General features: G+C 38.1%; 4 protein-coding genes across 12 annotated transcripts; 3 read left to right on the plus strand and 1 right to left on the minus strand.

Moving 5' to 3' along the window:
- Positions 1–3,799: 3,799 nt before the first annotated feature.
- Positions 3,800–8,008, plus strand: LOC105157172 (calmodulin-binding protein 60 A). Of its 6 annotated transcripts, none has more exons than XM_011073491.3 (8): positions 3,800–4,092; positions 4,172–4,612; positions 5,105–5,213; positions 5,321–5,373; positions 5,460–5,947; positions 6,261–6,421; positions 6,881–7,075; positions 7,166–8,008. In XM_011073491.3, exons 3-8 carry the CDS (start codon positions 5,190–5,192, stop codon positions 7,763–7,765), a joined length of 1,521 nt encoding a protein of 506 aa, XP_011071793.1. In that variant the 5' UTR covers positions 3,800–4,092; positions 4,172–4,612; positions 5,105–5,189; the 3' UTR covers positions 7,766–8,008. The 6 variants fall into 6 exon arrangements, with proteins under 6 accessions (XP_011071793.1, XP_011071794.1, XP_088735365.1 ...); XM_011073492.3 differs by having other exon boundaries at positions 4,211–4,612; XM_088879239.1 differs by having other exon boundaries at positions 3,800–4,612.
- A 3,548-nt stretch (positions 8,009–11,556) lies between these two features.
- Positions 11,557–12,381, plus strand: LOC148788595 (uncharacterized). Its single transcript, XM_088879095.1, has 2 exons — positions 11,557–11,862; positions 12,037–12,381. The coding sequence occupies exons 1-2, from the start codon at positions 11,557–11,559 to the stop codon at positions 12,379–12,381; spliced, it is 651 nt and encodes a 216-aa protein (XP_088735221.1).
- A 3,469-nt stretch (positions 12,382–15,850) lies between these two features.
- On the minus strand, positions 15,851–19,461 carry LOC148788596 (uncharacterized). The gene is made up of 5 exons (XM_088879063.1): positions 19,127–19,461; positions 18,989–19,031; positions 18,333–18,534; positions 16,722–18,170; positions 15,851–16,609 (listed from the first exon to the last, which is right to left on the minus strand). Exons 4-5 carry the CDS (start codon positions 17,061–17,063, stop codon positions 16,166–16,168), a joined length of 786 nt encoding a protein of 261 aa, XP_088735189.1. The 5' UTR covers positions 17,064–18,170; positions 18,333–18,534; positions 18,989–19,031; positions 19,127–19,461; the 3' UTR covers positions 15,851–16,165.
- Positions 19,462–19,912: 451 nt separating this feature from the next.
- LOC105157394 (calmodulin-binding protein 60 D) lies at positions 19,913–26,995 on the plus strand. 4 transcript variants are annotated; one of them, XR_016064454.1, is made up of 9 exons: positions 19,913–20,255; positions 20,450–20,542; positions 21,325–21,533; positions 21,605–22,095; positions 22,561–22,721; positions 22,804–22,998; positions 23,100–23,782; positions 25,512–25,811; positions 25,884–26,995. XR_016064454.1 is itself a non-coding variant. In XM_020692701.2 (7 exons), the coding sequence occupies exons 2-7, from the start codon at positions 20,459–20,461 to the stop codon at positions 23,119–23,121; spliced, it is 1,125 nt and encodes a 374-aa protein (XP_020548360.1). In that variant the 5' UTR covers positions 19,913–20,255; positions 20,450–20,458; the 3' UTR covers positions 23,122–23,262. The 4 variants fall into 4 exon arrangements, 2 of the variants coding, with proteins under 2 accessions (XP_020548360.1, XP_020548359.1); XR_002286784.2 differs by having other exon boundaries at positions 25,512–26,995; XM_020692701.2 differs by lacking the exons at positions 25,512–25,811; positions 25,884–26,995 and having other exon boundaries at positions 22,804–22,961; positions 23,100–23,262.
- The last annotated feature ends 929 nt before the right edge of the window (positions 26,996–27,924 follow it).

The following is a 27,924-nucleotide window of genomic DNA, read 5'->3' on the forward strand; positions in this document are numbered from 1 at the left end:
ACGTCTATATATGGATCAAGTCCAAATAAATAATGATCATTTCCTCCCAGCAGCACCATATGGTGCAACGTGGAACTGTAGGCACAACTTCACTCGGACAGTACAAATAACTGTCTAGGTCATAAGACATATATTGGATAATGTGCAGGATGATCAGGTATCTAATCTTAAAAAAATACATATAACTATACAAATATTAAAGACACATTACATCATTTCATTTATTACAGTTTATTTGACAACCATATGACATGGGCTTAGACAACATTATGGCCTACGTAACTGATTTTACCCCTGAGTTGTGAACGTCAACATGTCATCTAATTTTCTATGCCATTGTGGAAATGCATCATCCCGAGTGGGTCCTTCATCAATTGGGATGAGACAATATTCCCGAAATGCCAGATGCTCGGTACATGAACCTGCATCTCTCTCGTAAAGCGCATAGAGCACAAATTGGGGCTTACAATACATACTATACATTAGTAGATGGCAGAGTCGACACGACACAACTGTGCGTAGACCACCCATTTCCAACGGAAGACATACAAAACATGGATATCGAGAATGGTACAACAACATAACACATCGTTTCATTTCATCATCTACTAATAGGCATATGGAAAGTGAGTACCAACTTAGAGATGCATGCACGAGGAACATTGTGGTATGTTATATACTATAAAATACTTTATTTATATTCAAAGTTATACTAAAATTTATATTTTCTACATATTTCAGCCTCAATAGATATAATCATTTCGTCTAAGTACTCAACCTAAACCAACAGATGTTGAAGTTCTCAATAGGTTGCTGGACAAATACAGTGCTACATTAGACAATATTTGTGAGTTCACCATGCATTCAAAAGAAAATCCACCAACAAATAAAAATACTCCGTCCACGTCTACAAACAAAGGAGAAGTTGTAGTCAAATGTCTACTAGTTCAATTGAACTTGATAATGTTGGGGTGGATATAGTTGGTTGTTCTACAGCAAATACACTTCGAGATTACTATGTGCCTCAACCGACACAACAAGACGATTGGTTTCAATCAGCTCGATACATGCCATGTCATGCAGAATCTTATTCTGCACATGTTGATCTTGATCTTGGCATTAATCAATCATATACACCAAAATATAACGTTTCACTAATTTCATTTCCTCATTTAGTGCATATCGTGATCATGTGGAGTCGAGTTCTGTAACAACATCAAGTTAGTTGTATATTAATATCGATGATGATGATAATGAACAAAATGAGCCAACAGAGAATGTGATTGAGGAAATAAGGTGACCTCAACGCCACCGACGCAATTGTTGGACGGATGATCATTTTTAACATTATGTAATTATCATAATATATGTAACAGTTGACTGTATTTTTTTTTATTAATAAATTTTTAAAGTTATTATTAATTATAGTTCATAAATTAGTAAAATTAATAATTACAATAAATTTAATTATTATGTATTATAATTATTATGAGTTGGAGGGACAATGCTAAGGATACAGTTACCCCTACCGGAACCTCTTATGAGAACATCAATAAATTTATTCAAATATTATTCAAAGGTGCAAATACAGCAAATTTGACTTGTTAGTTAACAAATATTAGGAAATATTATGAATTTATAATCCCAATGTCATATATATATATATTTGAGAAAATCATCTTGTTTATTAATTATCATATATAACAATGTTCACTAATGAAATGAGTTTGATGATTTGACATTAGAGTTACATAGTTTAACACTGCATTTGAATGGAAGCATTTAAATTTTTACCAATGATTTAAAGAAAGGATTTAAAACAAATTCATAATAAAAGAATTTGAATTCATCAATTTTTTTTGTGAAATATGGTTTAAAATAAAAGTTGAAAGATTTTGAAATGCTTTGTAATATGAAATTATGTAAATAAATATGAAGAATTTGTTATTAAGGGGTTTAAAATCCTATATTCAAATGCGTCAATTCAAATACAGTATAAAAGATTAGTGCAGAGAGTGTTGTCTTTTTTACGTTGTTGTATTAAATTAGATTGGGTTTTTCATTTTATTTTATTTTTTTTACTTCATAAGTAAAAAGATGAAGCCTATAAAATATTTTCTTAAATATGAATCTAAGAACATAAATAGTACTTAAATCAATTTGAAAAAATTAAAATAAAAAATATTTCTTTGTGTTATTCATGTAAGTGGGCCTTAGCCCATTTTGTTAATATGTGGGCTTGAGAATCTCAAATACAAAATACAGCCCAATGAAGGGAATTAAAATGGGGTTGGGCCTGTTTGGATCGGGGATTTTTAACCCTTTTTGTCCGCTGCTTTACGAGATCTTCAAATTTATTTTAAAATTAAGAAATTTTGAAACATCTAATCATTTGCTTTACGAAAATTTTGAAGACAGTTTAAAAATTGATAAAACCCAGTCATATTTAGTCCTCTGTTTTACCAAATTTATGAAATTAAATGCATCGAGTTTTCTTAATTTTGAAATCATTTGAAAAATTCTATAAAATATAGAACTAAATATATTGAATTTTTTTAATTTTATAATTATTTAAAAATTTTCATAAGATAAAAAATTAAATATATTGAACCAATTCTATGAAATTAGAAGTGCAATTCGGTCTAAAATGGGCCTTCATAAAGGCCAAATAAAAAACCACAAGGTAAATTTGTTTTAATAAGTCAAGAAAACAAACAAAAAAGTCACAAATGAATAAAATATTTTAATTTCTAACACGTTCAAATTAACAAGATTTTAAATATCGAATATAATAAATTTATTTATTAATTATAGTGAAAAATGTTTTATGACTACTTAAGTCAAATTTCAATTTCTATGACTCTTTTTTTTTTTTTGAATGATTTAATGTTTTTAATTATCTTTTTTAGTTAAAAAATAATGAAGAAATTCCACTGCAATTGCTCATTCATTGCCAAGAAACACCACTTCATAAATTCAAAAATATTTTAATCATGAATGCATAGTATTCACATCATACAAATACAATATTTTTAGTTAAAATAAATATTATTTTTTAATTAAGAGGAGATAATTTTCATGGTATTCAGACATAATAGTAAGGACGTGATAAACTATTAGGCGTCAGAGACAACCACAGAAAATACTAAAAAAAAATTAATTACACAAGAAAAATAAATTTTTGGTCCCCCAACTTGATTGAAAAATGTACGAAAACCCTATTGTTAAAATACAATCTTTTTAAATTTAGACCAAAATCAACTTAACTTACCCTTAACTCGCCAATTGCAGTGCAGTTTGTGTTTGGTCCATTAATTGGGACTGTTCAAATGGTTCTCGTAAATATGATGTCTTCAAGTGAACATATTTTGGGTAGTAGAAATCGATGTCGATTGCGTCATGGGATGTTTGAGACATGTTTTTTGAAGCAGAAACTAATTGTATAGTCTCTATAAAAAAAAAAAAATTGGAAAAGACTACTTTATTTGATTTTTTTAAAAAATATTTAAAAATTATAAAATAATTCGAGGCCAGTAAAGTAAATAATCGTTCGGCATATTAGTTCTTAGAGTAATTTAAAAAATTTTAAAAAATATGTAAAATTATAATTTATAATTCATAAGTATTTTTTTTGCTGACCCACCACAAAAATTATATGAAAACTAATGAACAGACATTAAAATTAAGAATATTTGTGATTTTCTAAACGTCGATAAGATATTTATAATATGTCAAAACCCGAAAAAAATAGTTGTATTTTAACCTATTTGAAAAATGTTGATAACATACGAGATACTTGTTTCTTTGCAGTGCTGTAATGTAATTAAAGTTGTCATATGCATACCTGAATCAAAGCCATAGTTTTCTTCCACTGTTCTTAGTCATTCAGTCTCATCAAATTCCATTTTTTCTACCTAAAAAAGTGGGGAAAGTTCCTCTCTTTGATTGATTTGGGATGCTCAGGTTCATATTTATCCCAACAGAAGTCATTTTATCTCAACAAAAGTCATCGCGCTTACTTTCTTGGGCTGATTTGGTTCTTGATGTTTGCCGTAGCTGGGAAACTTTACAGGGAATCTGGCAGTATCCGAGGTATTTCCCCGAAACATTCGACAAGATTATCATCATTGACTTTGCAGGATCTGAGGTTTTCTTTGTTATATATATAAAGAGTTCATTTCGGCAATGTTGACTTCTATCCTTGGTGAAGAGAAAACAAGAACGAGACGATTGGGTAGTTGACTTCAACCCACAAAGTCAATCATACCAGAAGTTCAAGAACCAATGGATTTTGTAGGGTACGTACGTGACGACATGAGAACGTAGGACCAAGACCAAGATTGATGTCCTAGATGTGGGAGGGACGGTGTCGGCGGTGTTACAATCCACGTGATCCATTGGAGACCATTGGTGGGACGACACGTTTCTTCAGCGGGTCCATATGATTAAATACTCCAAGAATTTCGAGGAAGACGAAGCGGACTTCATAAATGTCCGAATGACCGGCCGACCCGTCATAATTGTTCCAATCTTTTCTCTAACATTTGCAATAGTTGGTAAATCAAGATTCTTGTTGTCAGTATGATGTGACCAAGTGTTTATGCTTCAAATGGTAACTCAAAATTTCCGTTTTATCTTGTTTTCATTTCTATTGAGTTCGTGGTAGTACTACAAACTATGCAATGATCACACAAAGTTTTTGCTTTTTTTGATGAGTATTCACTAAATATGTGGTGAAAGAAGATAAAGGTATAAATCCTCGTATGGGCTTGTCTTTTTTCTTTCTGTTCTTCTGCTTAGTTTCTCGTTAAGACGTTAACTATGGGAGAGATGGAACTGAAGTGATACTGATTAGTTCTTCAGGAAATTATATATGGTGTCTTTTCAGGAGCTAATGACAAGATTGCGGGTATATAAACAAAAAGTTGGATTAGTGTTGCTTGTGCAGTTCTGGGCTTCACTTGTTTCTTGAGCATTCTTGGAGATTTTGTCTGATTTTGTAGCATGGTTGACTTCCTGTAGATGAAAAGAGGATTTGTCTGTGCCCTTGTTCTGTTGGTTATTTTTCTGAGTGGTTTAGTTCTAAATTCTTTTTCATGTTCAGTTTTGATCTGGGGGACGGCAGGATGAGCTTGAAATGTGATGATCAATACAAAATAGTATCTATTGGCTTCTAAGAGCTAATAAACATGGATGAGTTGATCCACAAAATTGTAAGCTTTTTTCATGTATCTTTTGTATTTTTTGTATTTTTGAACTATTAAGGATGTCTTTTGCCTGTAAGGGTGCATGAATATGCTCTTTGGATATCTTCTTACAGTTTGAAGAGGAATTTGAATCCACAAAAAGGAGGATTTTGACTAGAATCAATAGGTGGGAGGCATTTGTTTCTCTTCACCAAGAACGTCCGCCGAATATTTATATCTTAAGAATTATTGTCTAACATCCTTAATTTTCAGGATTGTCAAAGATGGGAATCAGACTTCAGAGAGGAACATGAAACTGGAGTTCAGAAACAGGATTTCTGAAGTAATCTTGACTGGTGAGGAAATAAAAGGAGAAGGGGACACTTCTATTGAGGTGGTTATCGTTGATGAGTCTTCAGGACATGTTGTTGACGTTGGACCAGAAGCCTCTGCAAATGTTGGAATAGTTCTTCTTAAAGGAGAACCTGATGCTTTGGCAGGAGATGCTTGGACAGTTCAAGAATATAATGAAAATATTGTCCAAGAAATAGAAGGAAAGCAGCCTCTTCTTGCAGGAAAAGTACTGTTGAAACTACAAAAAGGCATCGGTTTTCTGGAGAACATTAAGTTAAGACATCATGCAAGCAAAATAAGGCCACCCGTGTTCAGACTAGGTGCAAGAGTCGTCGATACATTTGATGAGTCCCGTATAAAGGAAGCCAAGACAGTATCCTTTACTGTAAAGGATTTCCGCAACAAATGTAAGCCATCTCTGTATTTGCTCCATTGCTTTTCTCATTAGTGGTTGATGCTATAGTTTTACAATTCAAGTGAATTCCGAACAATAATATCTGTTGAAACATGCAGATTCTCAAACATCTGCATTTATAGACCTCCGAAGATGGGTAACTGTTATTAGCTTCCTTTGTTGAAGTATTACTTTGAGAAAAAAGGAAATTCTGCTTGAAATTTGGGTGCAATTGCGTCTTGTTATCATACTCGTCAGTTATAAAACATGTTTTGCTACTTCTTATCCATTTTAAGCTCTTTTCCTTTTCGTCTTTATGTCTTCAGATTACAAGAAGCATGAGACTCCGTCTCTGTCCGATGAAGTGTCCCGACTAGTCAATATCCGCAAAGGTGGTAAGATCAACAAACGTCTCCAAGATAATAAAATCTATACCGTGGAGGATTTCCTAATACGACTCCTGATAGATCCTGAAGAGCTCAGAAGCGTAACCTTTTCTCTTTTCATCTACCTTTTGACCATACCTCTGACTCATCTATGCTATTCACATTTTCAACTTTTAGCAATAAGTTATTCTGTTGCCATGTTTAAATATTTGATAAACTTGATTCTATCAGAATTAGTTAACAGTTTCATGATAAAAGGCCAAATTCAACTTCATCAGGAGAAACAGTCATAATTTCATTTTGGAGGCCATTTATGATTCGATATGCAAATCCAAATGATTTCTGTCCAAACTGGTTAGTTGGCAAGACAAGCTTCTGGCATCCCGTGACTCGGAGCTCCATATGCCAAAGGCATGTCGTCAACAAACTTGAGAATTATCATCAAATATCTTGAACGTTTAATAAAAAAAAAAAAAAAAAAGAAAATTACTAGAAGTTGCTGAGGATCGTATTTCCACAGTTTTTGGACTCTGAAGTATTAGTTTGCTGCTTTCTTGTAGATCGTTAATTTGGGGCCAAAGAAGTGGGAGCTGACAGTCAATAATGCTCGAGCAAGCCTAAGTGACAAAAGGATGTACTGTTATGTAAATTCTGAGCAGAAGATGGGGATCGTTTTCAATGTTCTTGGACAGGTTCTAGGATTGTATTTGAAAAACCAGTATGTTCCGACCAATATTTTGTCCGAGAACAACAAGGCATGCTTCAGATACACTTTTTCTCTTTCATTCTTACTCTCCACTTTCACAAGATTGTTTTCAACCAATCTTAATTGACTTTTACAACAGGCTAGTGTTCAGGAGTTGTTAGCATCTGCTTATGCACACTGGGGAAATGTAAAGCCCTTTGATGATGAGAATTCTCTTCGGCAATACTTCACTGGCTTCACTACATCCATGGACCCTCCAGATCATCTCAACCCCAATTATCGTGGTGGTGGCCGTGAAAACCCAGAAACCTCTGAAATGATAGGAGAATCCAGCAGCAGATCCTGCTTTTCGTATCAGAGCATAAGCTCAGCAATGAATTATATTACAGAAACTGAAGGTGGAGATTTCGGGTCCTTCAGTACTAATGATGTGGAGATTATTCATGATATTCCCTTGCAGCGTAGTCCTGACTGGACTTTCAATCCAGACACCATGTTTCAAGATTTTGATGAATTCCTCCACCAAAAAGATAGCTTTGACTGGCAGGTCAACTGTCCTGTAAACGAGCCAAATGCTGAAGAACAAATTGCTGAAACAGCAGTTGCATTTGCTGATACTTACATCAGTAATCCACCAAACAGGTGGAGAAAATTGTTCTGTGTATCAAGATGGTTCTCAATCAGAAAAAGGGTATCTATGGCAGGTATCCATAACCGAAAGAAGCGGAAAGTTCATTAACGAGCTGTACGTCTATGTACATGAATGGAAGTCCGACATCATTGATTTGGTGATATACTAAATTATAGAAATCTACAAAGTTTCTTGATAGACATCGGCACTCTTGTTCTGGTTTCCCTTTCTCTATGTATAGTTTCCACTTACTCTGGTTCATTTTCGATTGTCTTATTCAACATCCCAGTTATATTTTCTGAACTTGTTATTGAAACCTTGTGAAGTCTATGCTGATTACTGTTTTTTTCCTGTCTTATTTTGCTATAGTTACTACAGTGAATAAGAACTAAAAAAAAAAATTCCATCTATTATTTCCTACTTTTCATGCCTTCCCGTCACAAATGGTTATCAGTTCAAAGCATCCTTTCTACCTTTGCTTAATGCCACCAAATCAAAAGCACGTAGTTTTCTCCGAACCTGCATCTTTTCCTTCTTGTTCTCCGCTAACTATGTAATTACAGGGATTTATGGAGGTGGTATTATTTTAGTGATCTGATGTTTGGTGAAGGGAGATGCGGTTGATGTAGTGCTGGGCAAAAGATTTATCCACCACCTTCAATTGATGAATGAGTCTTGCAAATTTTGGCAGAGGCCATTGCTGTAAAAGTCACTGGAAGGGATAGACGAAGATCGGTTGTGTTCTTAGGTGGTTATGCAGAAGAGGATTTTCTTCCAATTCCAGAAGGAACCACATATTGTGTAAACATGTTGATTCTTCTGTTTGTATCAGTCCCGACAATATTTACATAAGTGCCTGTTTATGTTTTCAACTAATATTGTTACATAATCTGCAGTTCGGTTCTTGCACAGATTTCTTTTCTTTCTATTAATGCTAAACGTTGCAATTTTCCAGTTAACTTACAAATCAGAATTCGCGCGTTTGCTTTAGTTCATGTCTTACGTTCTACCATTTTTTCATTTTGAAACCGGACATTTATGCAAGAAAATGGTCCTTCCAAAGAAGGAAGTCAGAACGGCTGCTAGCTATGCTGAGTTCAACATGAGGCCTATGATTCAAGAACCAAGCGTCCTTATGCCTTATTTTCTAAAAACTCATAATAACTCTTCGACAGTACAATGCATCTAATGCTCGTTACTTTGATAGGATCAGATGTTCTTGTTCTTCATGAAGTAGAATATTACACATGAACTCTAATGTTAGATGAACATCATGGCACAAAAAAATAGTTGAAATTTGACCATCTCTTGATTGTTTCTGTCTCTTTGAATCACCATGTCAGTGTGAATGATTTTCAAGAATCCCCGGGCGTGTTTACTAACGAGTATTAGGCGGGATATACAGCGTAATCCTGGTCAGTTAGCCGTTTACTTGCTAATGAGGCGGCCTGTTACTACTCACCAAAGCCCGGGCCATGGTGTGATTAAACGGCTGATTAGAATCCAGCCAATTTGGGTGGGATTCAAACTATCCCGACGCGGCATCCTTGTCGATTTGACATTATTACCCTCAAATTAACACTTGAAATGACTTCGTTGTCCTCGTAGTCACTCCCACCGCCTCACTTCGCTTTCGGTTTTTCATTTCAAACCCTTTTTTTCCTCGAGTACTGCAAAATCCCGCTTGTACGCAAACTTGTAGCAGGTACCCACCATCATCATCGCTTAAAGGTGAGTTCGTGGTCGTCGGACAGCGTGGGTTCGTTACAATCGTTGTTGTTTGTGGGCAGCACTATCATCGTTCTCGATCTTAAGGTTGGTTTCTTTCAACCCATTACTTTCTCAGTGGAAGGTGTTTCAGTAGTGTTGTTCCTTATACTCTTTACTATCTTAAAATTTTCTATTCTGTACCTTGGTTGGTTGTTAAGAATATGCCGTTTTACTCTGTTTTGATCTGTTGTGACTTAATGTTTGGTGATTTGCACTCCTCCTTGGTTTTGCATTCGTCCAAACTACTGCCATCATCAATAAAAGTGTTTTTCATATTTAGGATGAGGTCATTTCAAAGAGTTACTCTGGCTTTAATAATTTTACAACAAATCGTCGACGAGCTTACAGTCGCTCTCACGTTGTTCACTTCTGTTACAAAACACCTGAACGCACGTAAACCTCATCGTCCCCGGACGGGACCTCCGAGATTCTTAACCAATTTTCGGGTACCAGAACAGCTTACTCACCTGCACCGGCTAGTTTCAATTAGCGATGAGTCGTGCCTTCGCAACTTACGTATGGACCGTAATGCATTCGGTCGGCTGTGCTATTTGCTCCAACATGCCGGTGGAGTTTCAGAAAGCAGGGCTTGTACCGTACCCGAGCAAGTCGCTATTTTTCTTAGTGTTGTGGCCCATCATAAAAAGATTTGTGTGGTGAAGCATGATTTCTTACGTTCCGGCCGCACGATCCACAAACATTTCCATCGGGTCCTTAGAGCAGTTATCAAACTGTACAACATACTCCTAGTCCGATCTACCCCAATTACTGACGATTGCGTCGACCCATGGTGGAAATGGTTTAAGGTACCAGTACAGAATATTACCCTTTTACTAGATTTAAGAAAGTTTGCAATAGCACCAGTCAGTTGATTGCATACATTACTACGTACATATACCTTACACTTGTGATTGACTTAATGCATCGCAGGGTTGTCTCGGGGCGTTGGATGGAACCTTCATTGACGTCCGAGTACCTGAGGCTGAGAAGGGACGGTATAGAACCCGCAAAGGCCACGTCGCTGTGAATGTACTTGGTGTGTGCAACCCTAATATGCAATTCATATACGTTCTTTCTGGTTGGGAGGGGAGTGCAGCGGATAGCCGTGTTTTGCGTGATGCAGTTCACAGACAGGGTCGACTAAGAATTCCTACAGGTTCCAACTCACCGCTATACAATATACCCATAGCTCATGAGATTACGACCTTCTCCGATCCTACATAAGGATAGTTAAAGTTGATGCGTTTAACAACACATTGTGCAGGACAATACTACTTGTGTGACAATGGCTACGCCAATGCTGAAGGTTTCTTGACGCCTTACTGAGGTGTAAGGTACCACTTATGCGAATGGGACAGCGGAGCTGGTGGCCCCCAAGATAAATTTGAATTTTTCAACTTGAAGCACTCTTCCGCCCGGAATGTAATTGAGCGTACTTTTGGTCTACTGAAAATGCGATGGGGAATTCTAAGGAGTCCATCATTCTACCCCATTAAGGTGCAAAACAGGATCATCTTGGTTTGTTGCTTGTTGCACAACTTTTTAAGGACCGAAATGCCTGATGATCCGCTTGTGAACGAGTTGCCCAGTGATGGAGCTGAAGGCGCTGATGCAGACGCCGATTGCGTGTGGAACATTGAGAGCAACCCTTCATGGAATTCATGGAGGGATGCAATGGCGACGACTATGTACAACGAGTGGACGAGTTGCTCTTGACGTAGTTTGTCCAATATAATGGCTGCATCTTCCATCATTCATAAATCTTGTTCCGTGAAGGATTAAAGTTCGGTTGTAATACCAACTGCTCTATCCCCAATGTTATGTTGGCATCTTAGCTCTGGGTGACGGTGCTGTTAATGAGGGTTTTCTACTTGTTGTTGTTTGGAACATTTATGCTACTCTTCCTCGCTTCAATTCTATTATTGCTTTTTAATGGGACGTTGTGTTGCGATGTATTCTCTGGCTACGTGTTTTTACTCATTGGTTTCCTGCTAATTGCTCTCTGATTAATATAGCCCGAAAGTTGTATGAGCCTTTTAATGTCTCATTCATTTCTTTGGTGCAGGCATCGACGAATGTGACGACGGTACTACCAGGCCTTGTGATCCGATTTGGTAAAGCTTGCTATCATGGACTTGGGATCCGACGAAGGTACTAGCAGGCCTCGACGACGCGGGCAGAAGAGAGACAAGCCGCAACATCGACGAATGTGGACGACTCTCGAAGAGGAATGCTTGGTGGCTGGACTTAGGAATCTGTTGGTGACAGGTTGGAAATGCGAAAATGGGTTTAGGAATGGTTATCTAGGCCAACTGGAGGCTTACATTGCAAGGAGCTTTCCGAACGCTGACATCAAGGCTGACCCACACATTACCTCGAAGTTGCATGTGTGGAAGAGCAGTACTCGACGCTATCAACGTTGCTCACGCGTTCAGGTTTGGGTTGGGATGAACAACGGAATATGGTCACGGTGGAAGACGACAACGCTTAGAACGATTACGTCAAGGTAATAAAACATTTGATAGCATGCATTCGTTTTCTTCTTTAACCACAAGATGTAGCCGTACTTCTATACCTATTTTAAGAGGTGACGTTATTTGATGGGTCAGATGGATCCTCACGCAAAGGGAATGCGGTACAAGACATGGCCTCTTTTCAATGCATGGCGAGAAATATTTGGTAAAGACCGTGCTACCGGTGAGCGCAGTGCAGATCCATTCAAGGATGCGAACGAAGTCAGAGATGAGGAGATTGCCGACACGCAAGACTGCAACAATCTGACTGCCGAATGGAATGCAGACGCAGGTCTACCCGGCTTCGACGAGGACCTGCCCTCTCATACGATGCGAACGTCGAATACGTTACTAATTCCTCGACTGGTGCAAAACCGTCGGGTAGCACATCATCAGGAAAATGCAAGAGAAGGGACGTCGGGAACGACATTCCCAAGTTAATTGAAATGGTATCTACATTTTGCGAGACAGCAAACACGCGTTTGGCATCTCTGACGAGGGTTCTCGAAAGCGAATTTGGTCAGCCCGAACATCGCGCGATGATCCTGGCACAGGTTAAGGAGCTTGACTTCTTGGACGAGAATGAACATATAATTGTTGCAAACAGGCTCGTTAATCACCCAAAGGAAATGGAGCTTTTCCTCGCGATGTCGGCAGAGTCTAGGGTGAAGATGGCTCGTCTCATGCTATCAGGAAGGATTTAAGTGTCAAGCTTATTTGAAAAGGTGTAGGCTTTTTTGCGTATTCGTATGTCAATGTGAAAATCTGGAAACATTTGCAGCGTTTTGTATGTAATACTTGTGTACCGGTTTTTGAGCGTATCTTTGGTCTGTAGAACATCTTGGACCAGACGCAGGTCCCTAGACCATCGCCGTTTTGCACTTATGGTGTTGCGATGACGTTTATATTTCTGTATGTAATGTACGTCGTATGTAATGAAGGCTGGTTTTAACCTGTTTCGAATGATATATCATGTCTTATTATACATTGAAATTACACATGAAAATACTGGCGTAATATAATGTTTGGTAAATTTATAAGGTTTGAAGAACATTAAATTAAATTTTGTAGGGACAAACACCATGTTCGCCTATATGAAGTCCAACATTAAGCCACACATATGTAATTCAAACCTTAAGCATCGTACAAAGTATAAAAATACTTGCCAATGTGAGCATGGTCCACTACAAAACTACCGACGTTCTCTACCCGGCTTCGAATACATTTCCTACCACCCAAAATCTTACTTGCAAGACTGGCCAATATTAGGCTACCTTCATTTGCCTTAAGAGATCACATCCCATTTGCGGTGCCGTCTGAGGATTCCGCGGTGGAGTCGTACAGTCGGGATGTATCCTCACTGGACGAAAGTATAGAATTACCTCCGAAAATTTCCTTCATTTGTTCCCACTTGCGTTCGCCACAATAGTAGTACGCCTTGGCAAAAGGCCTTTCCTGCGATAACAATGTCATTAATTTATTGTAAAGAAAGTTGATAAATTGTGCACAAACAATATCTGTAAAAAATAATTGCCGGAATGATGACCCATACTTATGTAGAGAGGGGAAGAAGACAAGTGAGTACAAGTAAGTGGTACCCGGATAATTCTGGTCCATTCCTCCCACGGCCCGCGCATCCTATTCGTGTTCTCGTTCCAAGAGATGGAACGATGTGCGATAACTTTACGGAATGTGTGATACCGAACCCTTAAGAGACACAATTTTCGTTTGATGAAATGCCCGTGCCAATTTCTACCTGCGTAAGTGTTTACCTTATCTAAGGCGAAGTTCAGCGACGGCAGATCAGCCATTCGTCGATTTGACTGGTTTCTTCCCTTCATCGCCATGAAGGAGAGGGCGTCTATAAACACATCATCCACAACTTTTGTCCAAGTTCGGGTGTAGAAGTATCGTCCCTGACCCATGGGTCTTTTCCTCCTCGGTATTTACTCCGACTGGATCGGTATTGAAGGAATGAAAACTGTGTTTGCCGTTCTGGTCGTGTGTGTAGGGAATAACCGTCGTTTATGGTAAGACTTAGTGGGTGAGTTAAAGGGACACGCCGCACGTTCGTAATTCACTAATGTCGATTCAAATGCAGTGCAAGCGTGTTCTCGGAAAGGAGCGGATTGTTTGGACATTTATTACGCATTAATGGAGTGTAAGTGTTGGCTTGTGTGATATGTGAAAAATTTAAATATAGCCCTCATGCGCCAACTCAGCTGTTCGTTTTCATGCGGGTTACAGATATGTTGGAAAAAAAGAAAACGAAGGACATAATGCAAAGTACATTTGGAGTTTGTTAGTCGCATTGCAGTATGAGTACATTATTAACTGTGTTAAATAATTTCAATCGGTTTATGTTATCATAAATTAAGCATAATTACTCATTTACTCCGTTGTTCTAAGTGGTAATAGACAAACTGTCGCGGAGGTTAAGGGATATAGAAGGTATTAGAATGCAGAGTATGGCATGAAAACGTTAACCTAATCATAACCAACATCCATTCATCATTCGATTACTACAGCCCAAAACAGTTTTTAACAAAAAAAGACAAAAAGAAAAAGGAAAGCATCATATTGTTGGTCCTGCGTCGATGCGATTTTTTTTGGCAGATTCTCCTTCTTCCCAACGACCCAAAATGCACCATCAGTTTTCATCTTCGGTAGTGACGAGATCAATCACCTCTGGCTCCTCATCCTGTTTCCAACCCAAGAACTGCACATCTGAGTTAATGGACCCATCCAGACTGAAGTCTCCCACATCCTTGCTCGTATTGGTGTCCTGCACATTGTGTTCACCACCGAATATCTCCTGAAGCTGCTCCCATTTCGGCTCCCCGAAATAGTAATACGCCTTAGCGAAGGGATGCACCTGAAAACAACATTCATCTGAGCGTGCAAATGCAAAGAGGTCTGTGAAACATATGAACAAATTTATTAGGAAAAACATACCCGTATGATTCTGCGCCAATCTTCTCCGCTGCCAGACATCCGGTTGGAATTTTGGTTCCACTTTATATTAGGTTCCTTCAGTAGAAGAGAGAAAGTATCGTACCTCAGCCCTAAAATGTGCAGTCTGGATAGGAAGAAACCGTAGGACCAGTTCCGCTTGGCGTAGTCATTGAGGGCATCACAGGCGTTTAAGAACGCAGGGTTCATCGGATGTCGTGGGTTCGTCTGAGGATTGCCCATTATGGCATGGACGTGGAGGAAGGTACAGAATGCAGCGTCCACCTTCTTCGTCCAGGTAGGAGTGTAGAAATAGCGCGACTGACCCATTGGAAATTTCCTCCGAGGCATTTCGACGATGTGCAGTGGTGAGCCGGGTAAAGACGAAGACTAGGGTTTGTGAGTAGAGTTTTGAGATTATTTCACAGTCTGGGACCAAGAAGTCCATTTATATACAGGCGGACTTCAAACGCTTTATATTTTCCAATTGATGTCAGACTCTGCATCTTTCCATCATTTGCCCGCCCTCATTAATGCAACATGCTTGGGAAAGGAGCGGATTATGTGGCGTTTGGCTCAACATATTTCTGGTTAATGCACACTTAAGATGAAAAGACGCTCTGCACTTTCATGTCCGGGCATTTACAAAGCCACTGGCACGGATTAGCCTTGTAAATGTCGATTGAAGTTCAAGAGGTAAAACACCCAGTTAAGAATTCTGTTTGGGTTTGAGGCATTAAACAAAAAAATTTTCGACAAACAAATAACTCAATATTGTGAAAAACAATAAGATAAAGAAAATGAAATGAAGCGACAATAGGTGGCAAATACGACACTACTTACTTTACTTCATTCATTACATAAACTACAGTACGCCTGCCGGGAATAACAGTTGCAAGTGGTCCAAAGAACGTATACAACCCATGCAATCATATACGAAAATACAAAAGGACCTGCAACTGTCGTGAACAGACATTCGTACCCTGATACGCATTAATGCACTATAGGCCTACTAAAAAAGGAAAGTACATTAACATGCATTTCATGCTGGTTGTGCTGCAACATACAACAATATGCCCGACAAAATTCCGCATTTTTGTAGTACATGATAAGAAAAAAATATCTACATATATATATATAGTCCGATACAACATAATATATTGCATCATAACGTCCGCATCTGAGAAAAACATTGTAGCCGACCATCTTCCTACAAACTTTGAAAACCACCTTTGACGACATGACACCTAGCATCGAACCAACATCTACTGCCTCAATCTTCCTTCTTTACCGGAGTGCGGTTTGATGCCGAGGAACTGGCTTGTGATGGAGTCTTTGCAGCAACTGGGCTGTCACAACACTTACTTATGGATTTCTGTGCAGGCATAGGCACTCCAGGGAGTGGCTGCATGGAATCGGCATCATCCTCACAACCGTAGAAATCGTCCATGAAATTCCAAAGGGAAGAGCTCGAGGTCGGACTATCTGAGATATACCCGTAAGGACACGGGTCTGTAAGTGGACCGCCCGGAGAATCGATTGCTTCGGCATCGCCATCATGAGCAGGCTGTTTGGTGGACTCATTTTCTTTAGTGTCTTGTGCATCTTCATCGCCGACAGAGACAGTATCAGAGTCAACAGGTTGAGCGAACAGCTTACATAACTCAGCCCACATGTCTTCGTACGCATTCATATAACATTTGCCTATGCGAGATTCCTGCAACGGACACGGAAATGTATCATCAAAGACAGTGGTAAAATTGCCCACACTTGTATGTAATAGAGTAATATAAGACCACAATAGACAAACATTAAAATCCACAAATCACCTTGCAGAATTCCTTCCACGTTGCGTCGGCTGCAGTTACGAATCGAAGCCTAGTGTTATGGATTACATCCCGACGGGCAATCAGCTTCCCAAACACCTCATGCCTCTCGCGGAGGAAGTTAAGGACATATTTACCCCAGCCGAAATCAATCTTGCCTCCGTGACATTTTTGCACCTCTTCCAACGCATCAGTTATTGCGAACTTGTTCTCACGATCAGGGTGAAATCGTCCTTTCTTGGCATGATACAACAATCTACTGACAAAAGTTTTTTCCATATCTTTGGTACACTTGGTACAATAAAACATGTACCGTTGATAGTAGAATCCATCCGGCCACATCATTAAATAGAGTTGGGAAATACAAGATGTTTGGGCATAAAAGCTGAAGTTGTTTGAGCAAAAAAGGAACTTTCTGATAGTTTGATGAACTGGGTTCAGCAAAAAGCTCACATTTATACTGCAAAGTTATGCATCGTGATTTGATGCGGTGGCCAATAAAATGCGAAGACTGTACATGTATTGATGACTCTTAGTAGGTCCATATACTTTGAAATGCAATATACCTATTGCATTCAATAAGGGTAGGTGGCTTAAATTAACACAAAATTCCGTCACAATCAGCAGATGTATTACACCTTAGTGGTAAATGCATATCTTGTCAATGAAACTAAGGGAGCCCGCCGCCACTTTCTTAAAACAGCATCAAATTGAAGACCCACCTCAGGTCCACAATCAATGTAAAAAGTTATGTATCTAAAGCGAAGTAGTTGGAGGATGGGCAGTTGGAGAAGTAATGAATGTAAAGACATTAAATCCGGATAGAGTGAATGGAAGGGTTGATCAGGAAAGTTAATATGCTGCTACTTTTATTAGGAAGGAGGGTAATGTCATGTCGCTCTCACCTTAAATCATTGTGGGCCATTTTTCAGTGGCAATTCCAGTAATGCAATATAGAATATAGCCATAACACAAAACTTATATGAAGAACGGTAAACATAAGCGTGTCACAATACACTAATGAATGAGTGTACTAACGCTATGGTATTCATTTTAGAGGATGCACAGTACAAACGGAAATCGGTAAACAAACTTACAACTGGCCGGGTTAGGAGAACTTACATTGTCAGATTTGCGCATGGGACAATCAACAGTGCGTCAACGAAAGGGTAGATGCCTACTGACATTAACATACGAAAAATACACACTACGTCGATTTAAGCAAGGTTAGACAAAAAAGACAATACAAGTAGTCATCAACCACACAAATATCACGACATATAAATAATTTCTTAATGTAGTACGACGCATCTCCTCTGCATGTAGAAGTTCATTTAAACTTTTAATCTGACTTTCATATTCGGAAATCATGTTCAACAGTCCAGGAATAATCTCCTTAGACCTGCGGCACATTGGGGGGTCAACCCATTGGAATGTACCGCAGTATTGTCCCTGCCAGATAAGAACAATATGTCACGTCGTGTATTTTCCAATTCATCATAAGAAGAAATACGATTGTAGCGAGAGTAAGTGTGTATGGTCTAAAGCGTAGACGAATTATCCACGTAACAAGTTTTGCCACAGTTTAAATACTGAATTTATTGATTAACAAACCTCATTGCCCGGGCACCCGCGAAACCTTCTATCCGGATTATGGGAGGTCCATGAAGTGCGTACGAGCGCATCCTTACCACAATAGCAAAAACGAAGAAGTTGGTCATTTGTGGCAGAGGAACGGTGCCTACTACCGGTTCTAGCATCGGATTCGTTACTACTGTAATCGTGTTTTGAAGCAGGGGTCTCCATGTATGTTGTCCTATAAAAGCAAAATGTAAGGATCAGAAGGGATGGTAGAAGGAACTGAATATTACTATAACATTAACGTAATAGTAACACATATTATTCACAGATTTGGCGAGATGACATTCACGGCAATAATCAAATTCGTTAACTACTTACAGTCACTTCAACTACAAGCAATAGAGAAATTGAACTAGATGTATGACGTTACACCTTAACCAGTTGTAATACGGGAAAAAATAAGACGATGTAGGCAATTAAAATGTAGAATTTTCAATGCAACGACAGCTCGAAAGTAAGGTATGCGAAATTGTAGCAGTAAATTTTAACAAATATAAAGGGGAAAACTTATTCCGAATGAGAACAGAAGACGGAAAGAAGCATAAAGAACTTGAAGACGGGGGTACAAGCTGCTTTGACAGAAATTGTTAACCTCAAACTATTGTGTGCGGAAGCGTTTAGGAACGTACCAGATTAGCCTCCTGCACAATAGGATCGGTCACTTGAGAAACCCTAGAACAACAAAATACGAAATCATCGATACATTTCACGCGATACAAAAAATGCGTACCAGGACGCGGAAGATATGGGGGTGACGATGAACTTACCCAAAATATGGAGGTTGCTGTGCTCGTTCGGAGGATTTCGGCCGGAATAGCGTGTTTTGCCAAAAAACGTCTACAAGTCGGACGCAAGGGAAAAGGGGGAGAGAGAAATGAAGAATGGATTACATGAACAAGTAATTTCTGTCTGTTGATGGGGACAAAAAAGTAAATTTATTACGAAGTATGTGTGTGAAATCACTACTAGTAAACACTTTTAGTAGGATATCTTCGCAATATTGTCATGTGTAGTAAACGCACCATTTCATTATCCAGTAATAGACAATTCCAGTACAAATCCCAAATCAATCTCGCGGCCAGATTGCGAATCCATTTGGGTAAACACGCCCTTGAAGTATTGATTTCCACAATCATGTGATTAGAATCTATGATATAGCCGGCGTCAACGAAGCATCCCATCAGTTTCCTCAGCTGTCTTTTGTCAAAAACAAGGAAACTTCCACCATTTTTCTTTGTCTGTCATGCAATAATCTGAAGTATGTAAGGTCTTTTCATGTGATAATTGGGTGGTCCTTGGCTCTTTCTTCTTTTGGGCTTACACACTATGAATCTATGTGGAATTCAGGCAGGATCCTAGGTATTTCTAGGAAACATAACCATTACATCATCTTTGAATATAGAACCACATAAACAATCATTTTTGTGTAGTTCAAAGATTCTGTGCAGCGTCATTCCACCTTTTGCATCTGCTAAGAAGGGGCCATGTCTGAAAATGGTGTTGAACTTTCCTCTCTTCACATAAAAAAGCTGGGAATAAAGAAGGAATTGCATTATTAAAAATGACAGTAGAGTCGTTGAGAGAAGCAAATAACTGCCATTAACAGAAAAAATCTTAAATCCAAAGAATCATTTTTTTTCCCCTTAACGTACGGAATTTTGAAGTCAAACAAAGATGTTGTGTGAAGTCGGTGCTGTCTTTCCTCTACATCCCATTACTCCTTTTCTTGCACCCACAGAGACCATAGGAAAGATGGTCCTGTAAGAAAGCAGCGGAATATATCTATATATTCCCAGGCATAGATTTGAATGTACTACAGAGATTAAAACCCTTTACAATTTTAGACATACCCTTTTCAAGATTCTCAAACAGAAAGTTCAAGAATCTTGTCCTGGGGTAAGCTGTCTAATATACCCTAGATTTTGCTAAAGGCACCATACAATGATCAGCAGAAGTTGGAATTTCATGGGCTTTTGTCAGTTTGAGAATATTGTTACTCGAAATGGTTTCTTTTTTGTATTTTAGGCCCTTCCACACTTTGCTGATTATATCTGTTTGCTTTCCTTTGGTTTTTTATGTCAAAATATCAGTAACTGAAGATGAACTTGAGGGAGCAATGTCCAGTTTCCCTGCAATTTGCTGCTGTCAACGAGCTAACCATCAATGATTTGATAGATAGAATCGTGAGTATATTCACCCATGTTAAATACTCGCATTTTTTTGTTGCAAGAACTATAGTTTCACCTTCAGCTCTATGAAATTGTTGACTTAAATGTGTATTTGTGTGCGTCCTTGCGTCTATCTAATGGTTGTATGTAAAGAGCAGATGTACATTTGTGTTTTAATATCCCCCTCAGACTGTTTGATGATTACTGCAGTTGATTCTTGGCAAAAATTCTTAACCAAGAAACGATCGGTCGGATCTGGAATTTTCAAGGTTCTGTTGCCATTGAGAATCCTTTAACTTAATCTATATGTTGTACGAAGCTGAACGTCTTGGTTCCCACTATAGTCAAATTCCTGAACAATGGCTAAAAGCAGTAGCCTTCTTAGTTGGACACATATATGACCGCCAATCTCACCATTGAAAATGTTGTCCTTAAAATAATCTATGAACATTGATCGATGTTGATAAATCATCTTTTATCCTTGCACAACCATGTTTCATGAAATGTTTGTTTCTTAGTTTCTAAATTTAGATCGAATATATAGCACGTACTAAGATTTTTTCATTGAGTGTTTTATCTTCTTGAATCTATATAAAAATATTAACACGGGATGGTCGCTGTCATCATATCTCTGTGTCTCTCTCTGTTGAATTTTAGTTTGAGTTGGTTGAAAAGTTTGACCATAGAAAATGTACCTGCTTGTATCTTGAACTTGGTCCAGAAAAACAATAGTAGCAGTTGAATATCCGTAGTTTCACTAATCTGCATGACCTTTTCTTTTGTCTGATTCCTTACAGGAGGAGCAAGTGAAGTCTGGAAATAGAATGGTGGAAGAAGAAATGAGATCAACAAATACAAGAGTACAAGAACTGCAGCAGACAAAGACCAGAACTGATGAGGAACTGAGGTTAACGGAGGCAAGAATAGATGAACTAAATCTGATAAAGAAGAGGGTGGAAGAGAAATGGAAAATGACAAAGACAAGGCATTTCGCAAGACTCAAGAGGTGAATGTGGTGAAAAATACTTCTTCAAATCAACCTTTTTTTCATTAACAACTTTTTATTCTCATGTACAGAATTTTTGAAGCTGGGAACTGTACTTCAGCTCAGAGAAACTTGAGGCTAGAGTTCAGGCACAAAATTTCTCAACCAATCTTGACAGGTGAGGAAATAAAAGGAGATGGGAACACTTTTATTGAAGTGGCCCTCATTGATGCCAAGGGAAATGTCGTGGATACTGATCCAGAAGCCTCGGTGGACGTGGAAATTGTTGTTCTTAATGGAAAAGCTGATTCTTGGAGAGCGGATGATTCAACAGTTGGAGAATTCAAGGATAAGATTGTCCAAGAAATGGAAGGAAAGAAGCCTTTTCTGGCAGGAAATGTGTGCCTAAAGCTACAAAGAGGTGTTGCTGTCCTAAACAATGTTAAGTTCAGAAATCATACGATCAAAATGAAGCCACCATTATTCAGATTAGGAGCCAGAGTTGTTGATAAGATCTTTGATGGGGTTCATGTAAAAGAAGCAGAGACAGAATCTTTTACTGTCGAGGGTTACCGCAAGAAATGTAAGCCCTCTCTCTGTTTGATCCATCATTTCCTTATTAAATCGATATTTATATATATATATATATATATATATATAACAACTGGAATTTTCATCAATACGCACACCAACAGACACATGTATGTATATATATGATTATGTGATTATCTCAAATTCTTGGTAAACTAATGGCAGCTGGGATTTCGTTGTGATTGCTGAAGTAGAGGTTATATAATTTTTATCAATCTCCATTCCATGTATTTTTAGTTTTCAACTTCATTTGTGCATCAGAGGACAAGTGACCTTAAACTTTTTTTGCTAAAAAAGTTTTCTGGATATTCCATAAACCTTTTGCGATTATGATAAAGATATGAGCTGATGATAGAAAAGTGTCCTGCACCTGTCTGGCACGTATGAAAGCATAAAGATGTAGAGCTACTAAAGGGATAAACGAAAAACTTGTGAACTCTTGGTTTTTGATCTTCAGATTACAGGAAGCACAAGACTCCATCTCTGTCCGATGAAGTATCCCGACTGATTAATATAGGCAGAGGTGGTGAGATTGAGAAACGTCTCCAAGAAAAGAACATATACACCGTGGAGGATTTCCTAATTCAACTCCTGATAAATCCTGAAGGGCTCAAACGTGTAATGTTTTTTACTCTTCATTATATAATGTTTTGAGGAACTGTATAAAGTCTGAAAGCAACTATTTGTTGGTTAACTACAGATTGTTAACGTAAGGGGAAAGAAGTGGGATACCACAGTGAAAAATGCTCGAGCATGCCAAAATAGCAAGAGGATGTATTGTTACATCAATCATCAGCTGAACATCGGCGTTGTTTTCAGTGTTCTTGGAGAGGTTTCAGGACTGTACTTGAAAACCCAGTATGTTCCTACTACTTTGTTGTCTGACAACCACAAGGCATGCTTCAGTTACACTTCTTCTCTTTTGTTCTTTCCGTTGCTTTCACCTACTTAAGAAATTGTTCAAAACAAATCAAAATTGAATCTTTTCTATGACAGCTTGATGCTGAAGAGTTGTTAGCATCTGCTTATAAACACTGGCGAGATGTAATGTCCTTTGACGATGAAAACTCTCTTCTGCAATACTTCACTGGTTTAAGTACATTTATGGACCCTCTGAATTCACTCAAGCCTCATCGTCATCATGGTGGTTGTGAAATGATCAGAGGGTCCAGCAGTAGATCGAACTTCTTGTTCCAGAGCATAACCTCAGCAACGAACTCGACTAGAAAAACTGGTGCAGAAGATTTCTGCTCCTTCAGTACTGATGATGTGGAGACTATTTTTGATGCTCCCGTGCAACTTAGTCCTCAGTTGCCTTTCTATCCAGAAACCATGTTATCAGATTTGGATGAATTCTTCCACCAAAACGACGATTCCAACTGGCAGGTTAACAGCCCCGTAAATGAGCCAAACCGTGCTGAACAAGTTGCTGAAACTGCTGTTGCATTTGATGATACTCACATCAGAAATCCACCGAACAGGTGGAGAAAATTGTTCTGTGTATCAAGATGGTTCTCAATCAGAAAAAGCATATCTATGGCAGGTATCCATAACCGTAAGAAGCAGAAACTTTATTAACCACAGGACAACCCATGTGCGTTGGAAGTCCAACATCATTGATTTGGTGATATACTGATTACAGGAACCGACAAAGTTGCTTGACAGAACTCGACATTTATGTGCGTTTCTCTTCTTTATGTATATTTTGGACTTCCTCTGGTTCATTTTCAATTGTTGTATAAGACTGCTGATTCTTCAGTTTGATAAATCTCATATAATATTTTATGCAAATGTCTGTTTATGTTATGAACTAATATGTGAACTATACCAAGACTCTACAGGACAACCGAGATAGTCTGCATTCGGTTCTTACGAGTTCTACATATTTAGTCTATGCTGTTGCAGATTTCCTTTCTTTCTTTTACAGCTACACACTGGAAGTTTAGAATTATCTTACACATTAAAGTTCATGTATTCTGCTTACCATTTTTTCATATGGAATCTGGGCATTAATGCTGGAAGCTATTCTTCTAAATATACATTCTATGGATGGACGGAATGATACACCTAGCAATTGTCGTTACTGTGTTGGGATAAGATATTCTTGTTCTTCATCAAGTGGAAGTTTATCAATAGCTCGTATGCTAGTTGAACACATATGCTTCCTTTAAAAATAGTTGAATTTGAATCTCTTGATTGTTTCTGTCTCTTTTAGTCATCAAACAGTGTGCATGACCTTCGACCAATCCTTGAAGCATTAATTCCCTCAATCATGTGCTCAGAATTTATCATATAGCCAGCATCGATGAAGCATCCCATGCCATCATTTTTCTTTACCTGTTCTCCAGTAATCACCTGTTGTCTTTTCATTTGATGATGGGGTGGCCATGGCCCTTTCTTTTGTGGGCTAACACCCTATGAATCTATGTGAAATTCAGGCAGGATCCTAGGTATTTCTAGGAAACATAACCATTAGATCATCATCGAGTATAGAGCCTCATGAACAATTTATTTTTATGTAGTTCAAAGATTACAGTGTTATTTCCACCTTATTATCCGGTTAGAAGGGCCCACGTCCGAAAATGTTGTTGCACTTTCCTCTGTTCACAGAAAGCTGGGAATAACGAAAGAATTGCAGTATTAAAAATGAACAGTTGAGTCGTTGACAGAAGCAAAAAACTGCTATTAACAAATATTTTTTTAATTGTTTCTTGTTTGACATAAGGAACACAGACAAGTTAAAGTCCAACAAAGATGTTGTGAAGTCAATGCTGTCTTTCCTCGACATCCCTTTTTCAGACTCTCTTCTTGCACCCACATAGACCATAGGAAAGATGGTCTGCAAAAAAGTAGCGGAATATATCTGTGTATTCCTAGGCATAGATTTGAATGCACTACTCAGAAATGAACACCCTTCACAATTTTTGCTACACCCTTTTCAAGATTCTTGACAGAAAGTTCAAGAATCTTGTCCTGAGGTGAGCTGGCTGATATACCTTACTAAGGTCCTATACAATGATTAGCAAAAGTTGGAATCTGCTGGGCTTTTGTCAGATTGAGATCAGATTCATGAACACCAGCAAAGAGCCGTAGCCTTCTTAGTTGGAAACTATACGACAACAAACTCACCATTGAAAATGTTGTCCTTAATGTAATTCAGGAACATAGAAGTCTTTGCTTTATCCATGCACAGCCGTGTTTCATGATGTGTTTTTTGCTGTATTGCAGCTCTTATTAGCATCTAGTGTTTCCTTTTTCTACATCTACGTTGAACTTATAACTACTACTATTTCTGTGATTGAGTTAGTTTTTTCTTCTTCGATCTATGTAGAAATATCAACATAGTATAATCCACGTCTTTGTATTTCTGTCTCTCCGTGAAATTTTCCTTTGGGTGATTGCTTACAGGTGGAACAAGTGAAGTCGGGAAATAGGATGGTGTAAGAAGTAAGATCGACAAATACAAGAATAGAAGAACTGAAGCTGACAGAGACTAGAATAAATGAGGAACTGACGTTAATGGAGGCCAGAATAGACGGACCGAATCTGACAACAAAGAGAGTAGAAGAGAAATGGAAATTGACAAAGACAAGGCATTTTGCAAGAGTGGCTCATATACCAGAAAAATGACAGATGCTGGAGCGGATTGTCCTTGTGTCCTTTATTCTTATGATCATTAGCGTTAATTTCTCAACAAAGACTAAAGAGGTAAATGTGACTAAAAAAATGCTTGATGTATTCTTCTGTAAAGGATTTTTGAAGATGGAAATTGTAGTTCAGCTCGCAGAAAGCTTGAGGCTTTAGTTCAGGCACAAAATCTCTATACTGATCCTGACGGGAACGCTTGTATTGAAGTGGCCCTAGTTGATGCCAGAGAAAGCGTCGTGGATACCAGGCCAGAAGCCTCAGCTGATGTGGAAAAAGTTGTTCTTAATGGAAAAGCTGATTCTTCTGGAGCCTTTTTCTGGCAGGAAGTGTATGCCTAAAGCTTCAAAGAGGTGTAGCTGTCCTAGACAACGTCAAGTTCAGACATCATAAGATCAAAATGATGATGAGAGTTCTCTTCTGCAATACTTCACTGGTTTAAATACATTTATGGACCTTCTGAATCCACTCAAGCCTCATTATCCTCGTGGGGCTATGAAATGATCAGAGGATCCAGCAGCAGATTGAACTTCTTGTTCCAGAGCACAACCTCAGCAACGAACTCAACTAGAAAAACTGGCGAAGAAGATTTCTGCTCCTTCAGTACTGCATGATGTGGAGACTATTTATGGTACTCCGCTCCCTCACTCGACTCTCAATCAAGAAACCATGTTCTCAGATTTTGATGAATTCCTCCACCAAAACGATAATTTCAACCGGCCGGTTAACGGCCCTGTAAACAAGCCAAATGCTGACAAACAGACGGCTGCAGCTGCCGATGCATTTGCTGAATCTAAGCCACCAAAAATATGGAGAAAACTGTTGCGTGTATGAAGATGGCTCTCAGTCAGAAAAGGGGTGTTTGTCGAACGTAATCATAACCGAAAAAAGCAGAAAGTTCGTCGACGAGCCATCACATAGAGAACTGCAGAATGAAGAAACACTGGGAGCAGATACTACACCCTGGAACTGATCTTGTGTTTTCTCACTTGTCTATGTATAATTTGCACTTGTTCTGCTTTCATTTTTTGTTATCATACATTGAAATTCCATTTACACTTTCTCAATATCAAGATGATGGAAATCAGAAGAACGTTGATGAAAATTGCTAGCATCACATATGGTTATGGTATATGATCTGCCCCTAGCAATCAAACGTTTGCTCTCGGCTAGGGATGTGCACAATTTGATTTACTGATCGAACCGAATCAAAATCGAAATTGTTAAGAAAAGAGACTCCGAAGCTTGTAAGCTGCACAACTCTCTCATTTGCTATCGATGTGCGACGGGAGTCAGTACCGTCCAGCATCTTCAACCCCTCAAACAAAGACTAGTCTAAACATAGCGTATGGTATTATCCCCACAGATGACATAATTACGGTACGCGGGCGCATACCATATCAGTATATTTCAAAGTTATATAAGCTTTCAATGTTTCAAATCGTAAAAATTTTTACATATAATTACACCAAATCTTATATGCGTGAGTATAATATTATTTACAGAAAATACTAAAAATATGGTCATTTTATGTAAAAATAAATATGTTTGAACGTATTTTAGTCAATATTTATTTTTCCAATAAAATTAAATTAATCTAATTTTCTCCCACTTAATAAATCGTATAGATAAATTAATCATTTTAACTTTTGACGCGTCGATTTTTTATTTTTTAATTAATTTCAAAGGAGGGTGGGGTCAGCGGCCAAAAAGTCCACGGTCACGTGCATGTTGTCAGTCAAAGTCGTTGATTAATTGCTAAAGTACGTCTTTTGTTGTACAAGTAATCATCTGTCAGGAGCTGCTTCCGCCTCCCGAGTAATAGCACTCATGATTGAAATTCTCTAAATTATAACACTATGATTGTCATTTTCTTACTCTATTTTTATATACTTATCATTTATAACTAATTTATTACACTACTACAAAATATCGAGTGACAATTTTACAATTATCGATAAATATATGAATTAAATGATGATAACTTTCATTCTATATAATTATTAGTGCGTAAAATTGTCATTATAGATAATTAGTGGCATATCTATAGAGACAGCACAATATCGATGATAATAATTATTTAGTATTATTAGTTCGTCATTGTACATATGTCACTAATTGTTTTTAATGACAACTTTTTATCACTAGTTCTTATTAATAAAAACTTTTACGGAAT

The sequence above is a fragment of the Sesamum indicum genome, linkage group LG3 (genome assembly GCF_026168435.1).
Source record: "Sesamum indicum cultivar Baizhima isolate 11 linkage group LG3, ASM2616843v1, whole genome shotgun sequence".
NCBI classification, from domain to species: Eukaryota; Viridiplantae; Streptophyta; class Magnoliopsida; order Lamiales; family Pedaliaceae; genus Sesamum; species Sesamum indicum.

What these genes read in the sequence shown, in the direction of transcription:
- LOC148788596 (XM_088879063.1), bottom strand. Translation starts at nt 17,063, where the DNA reads ATGATGTGGCCGGATGGATTCTACTATCAACGGTACATGTTTTATTGT. An exon ending in CGTGGAAGGAATTCTGCAAG is followed by an intron (nt 16,610 to 16,721) that starts GTGATTTGTGGA and finishes TGTCCGTTGCAG; the next exon opens with GAATCTCGCATAGGCAAATG.
- LOC148788595 (XM_088879095.1), top strand. Translation starts at nt 11,557, where the DNA reads ATGGACTTGGGATCCGACGAAGGTACTAGCAGGCCTCGACGACGCGGG. An exon ending in AACGTTGCTCACGCGTTCAG is followed by an intron (nt 11,863 to 12,036) that starts GTTTGGGTTGGG and finishes TTGATGGGTCAG; the next exon opens with ATGGATCCTCACGCAAAGGG.
- LOC105157172 (XM_088879240.1), top strand. Translation starts at nt 5,190, where the DNA reads ATGGATGAGTTGATCCACAAAATT. An exon ending in ATTTTGACTAGAATCAATAG is followed by an intron (nt 5,374 to 5,459) that starts GTGGGAGGCATT and finishes CTTAATTTTCAG; the next exon opens with GATTGTCAAAGATGGGAATC. An exon ending in TTTTGTCCGAGAACAACAAG is followed by an intron (nt 7,076 to 7,165) that starts GCATGCTTCAGA and finishes CTTTTACAACAG; the next exon opens with GCTAGTGTTCAGGAGTTGTT.
- LOC105157394 (XM_020692700.2), top strand. Translation starts at nt 20,459, where the DNA reads ATGAACTTGAGGGAGCAATGTCCAGTTTCCCTGCAATTTGCTGCTGTC. An exon ending in ATGATTTGATAGATAGAATC is followed by an intron (nt 20,543 to 21,324) that starts GTGAGTATATTC and finishes GATTCCTTACAG; the next exon opens with GAGGAGCAAGTGAAGTCTGG. An exon ending in ATCCTGAAGGGCTCAAACGT is followed by an intron (nt 22,722 to 22,803) that starts GTAATGTTTTTT and finishes GGTTAACTACAG; the next exon opens with ATTGTTAACGTAAGGGGAAA.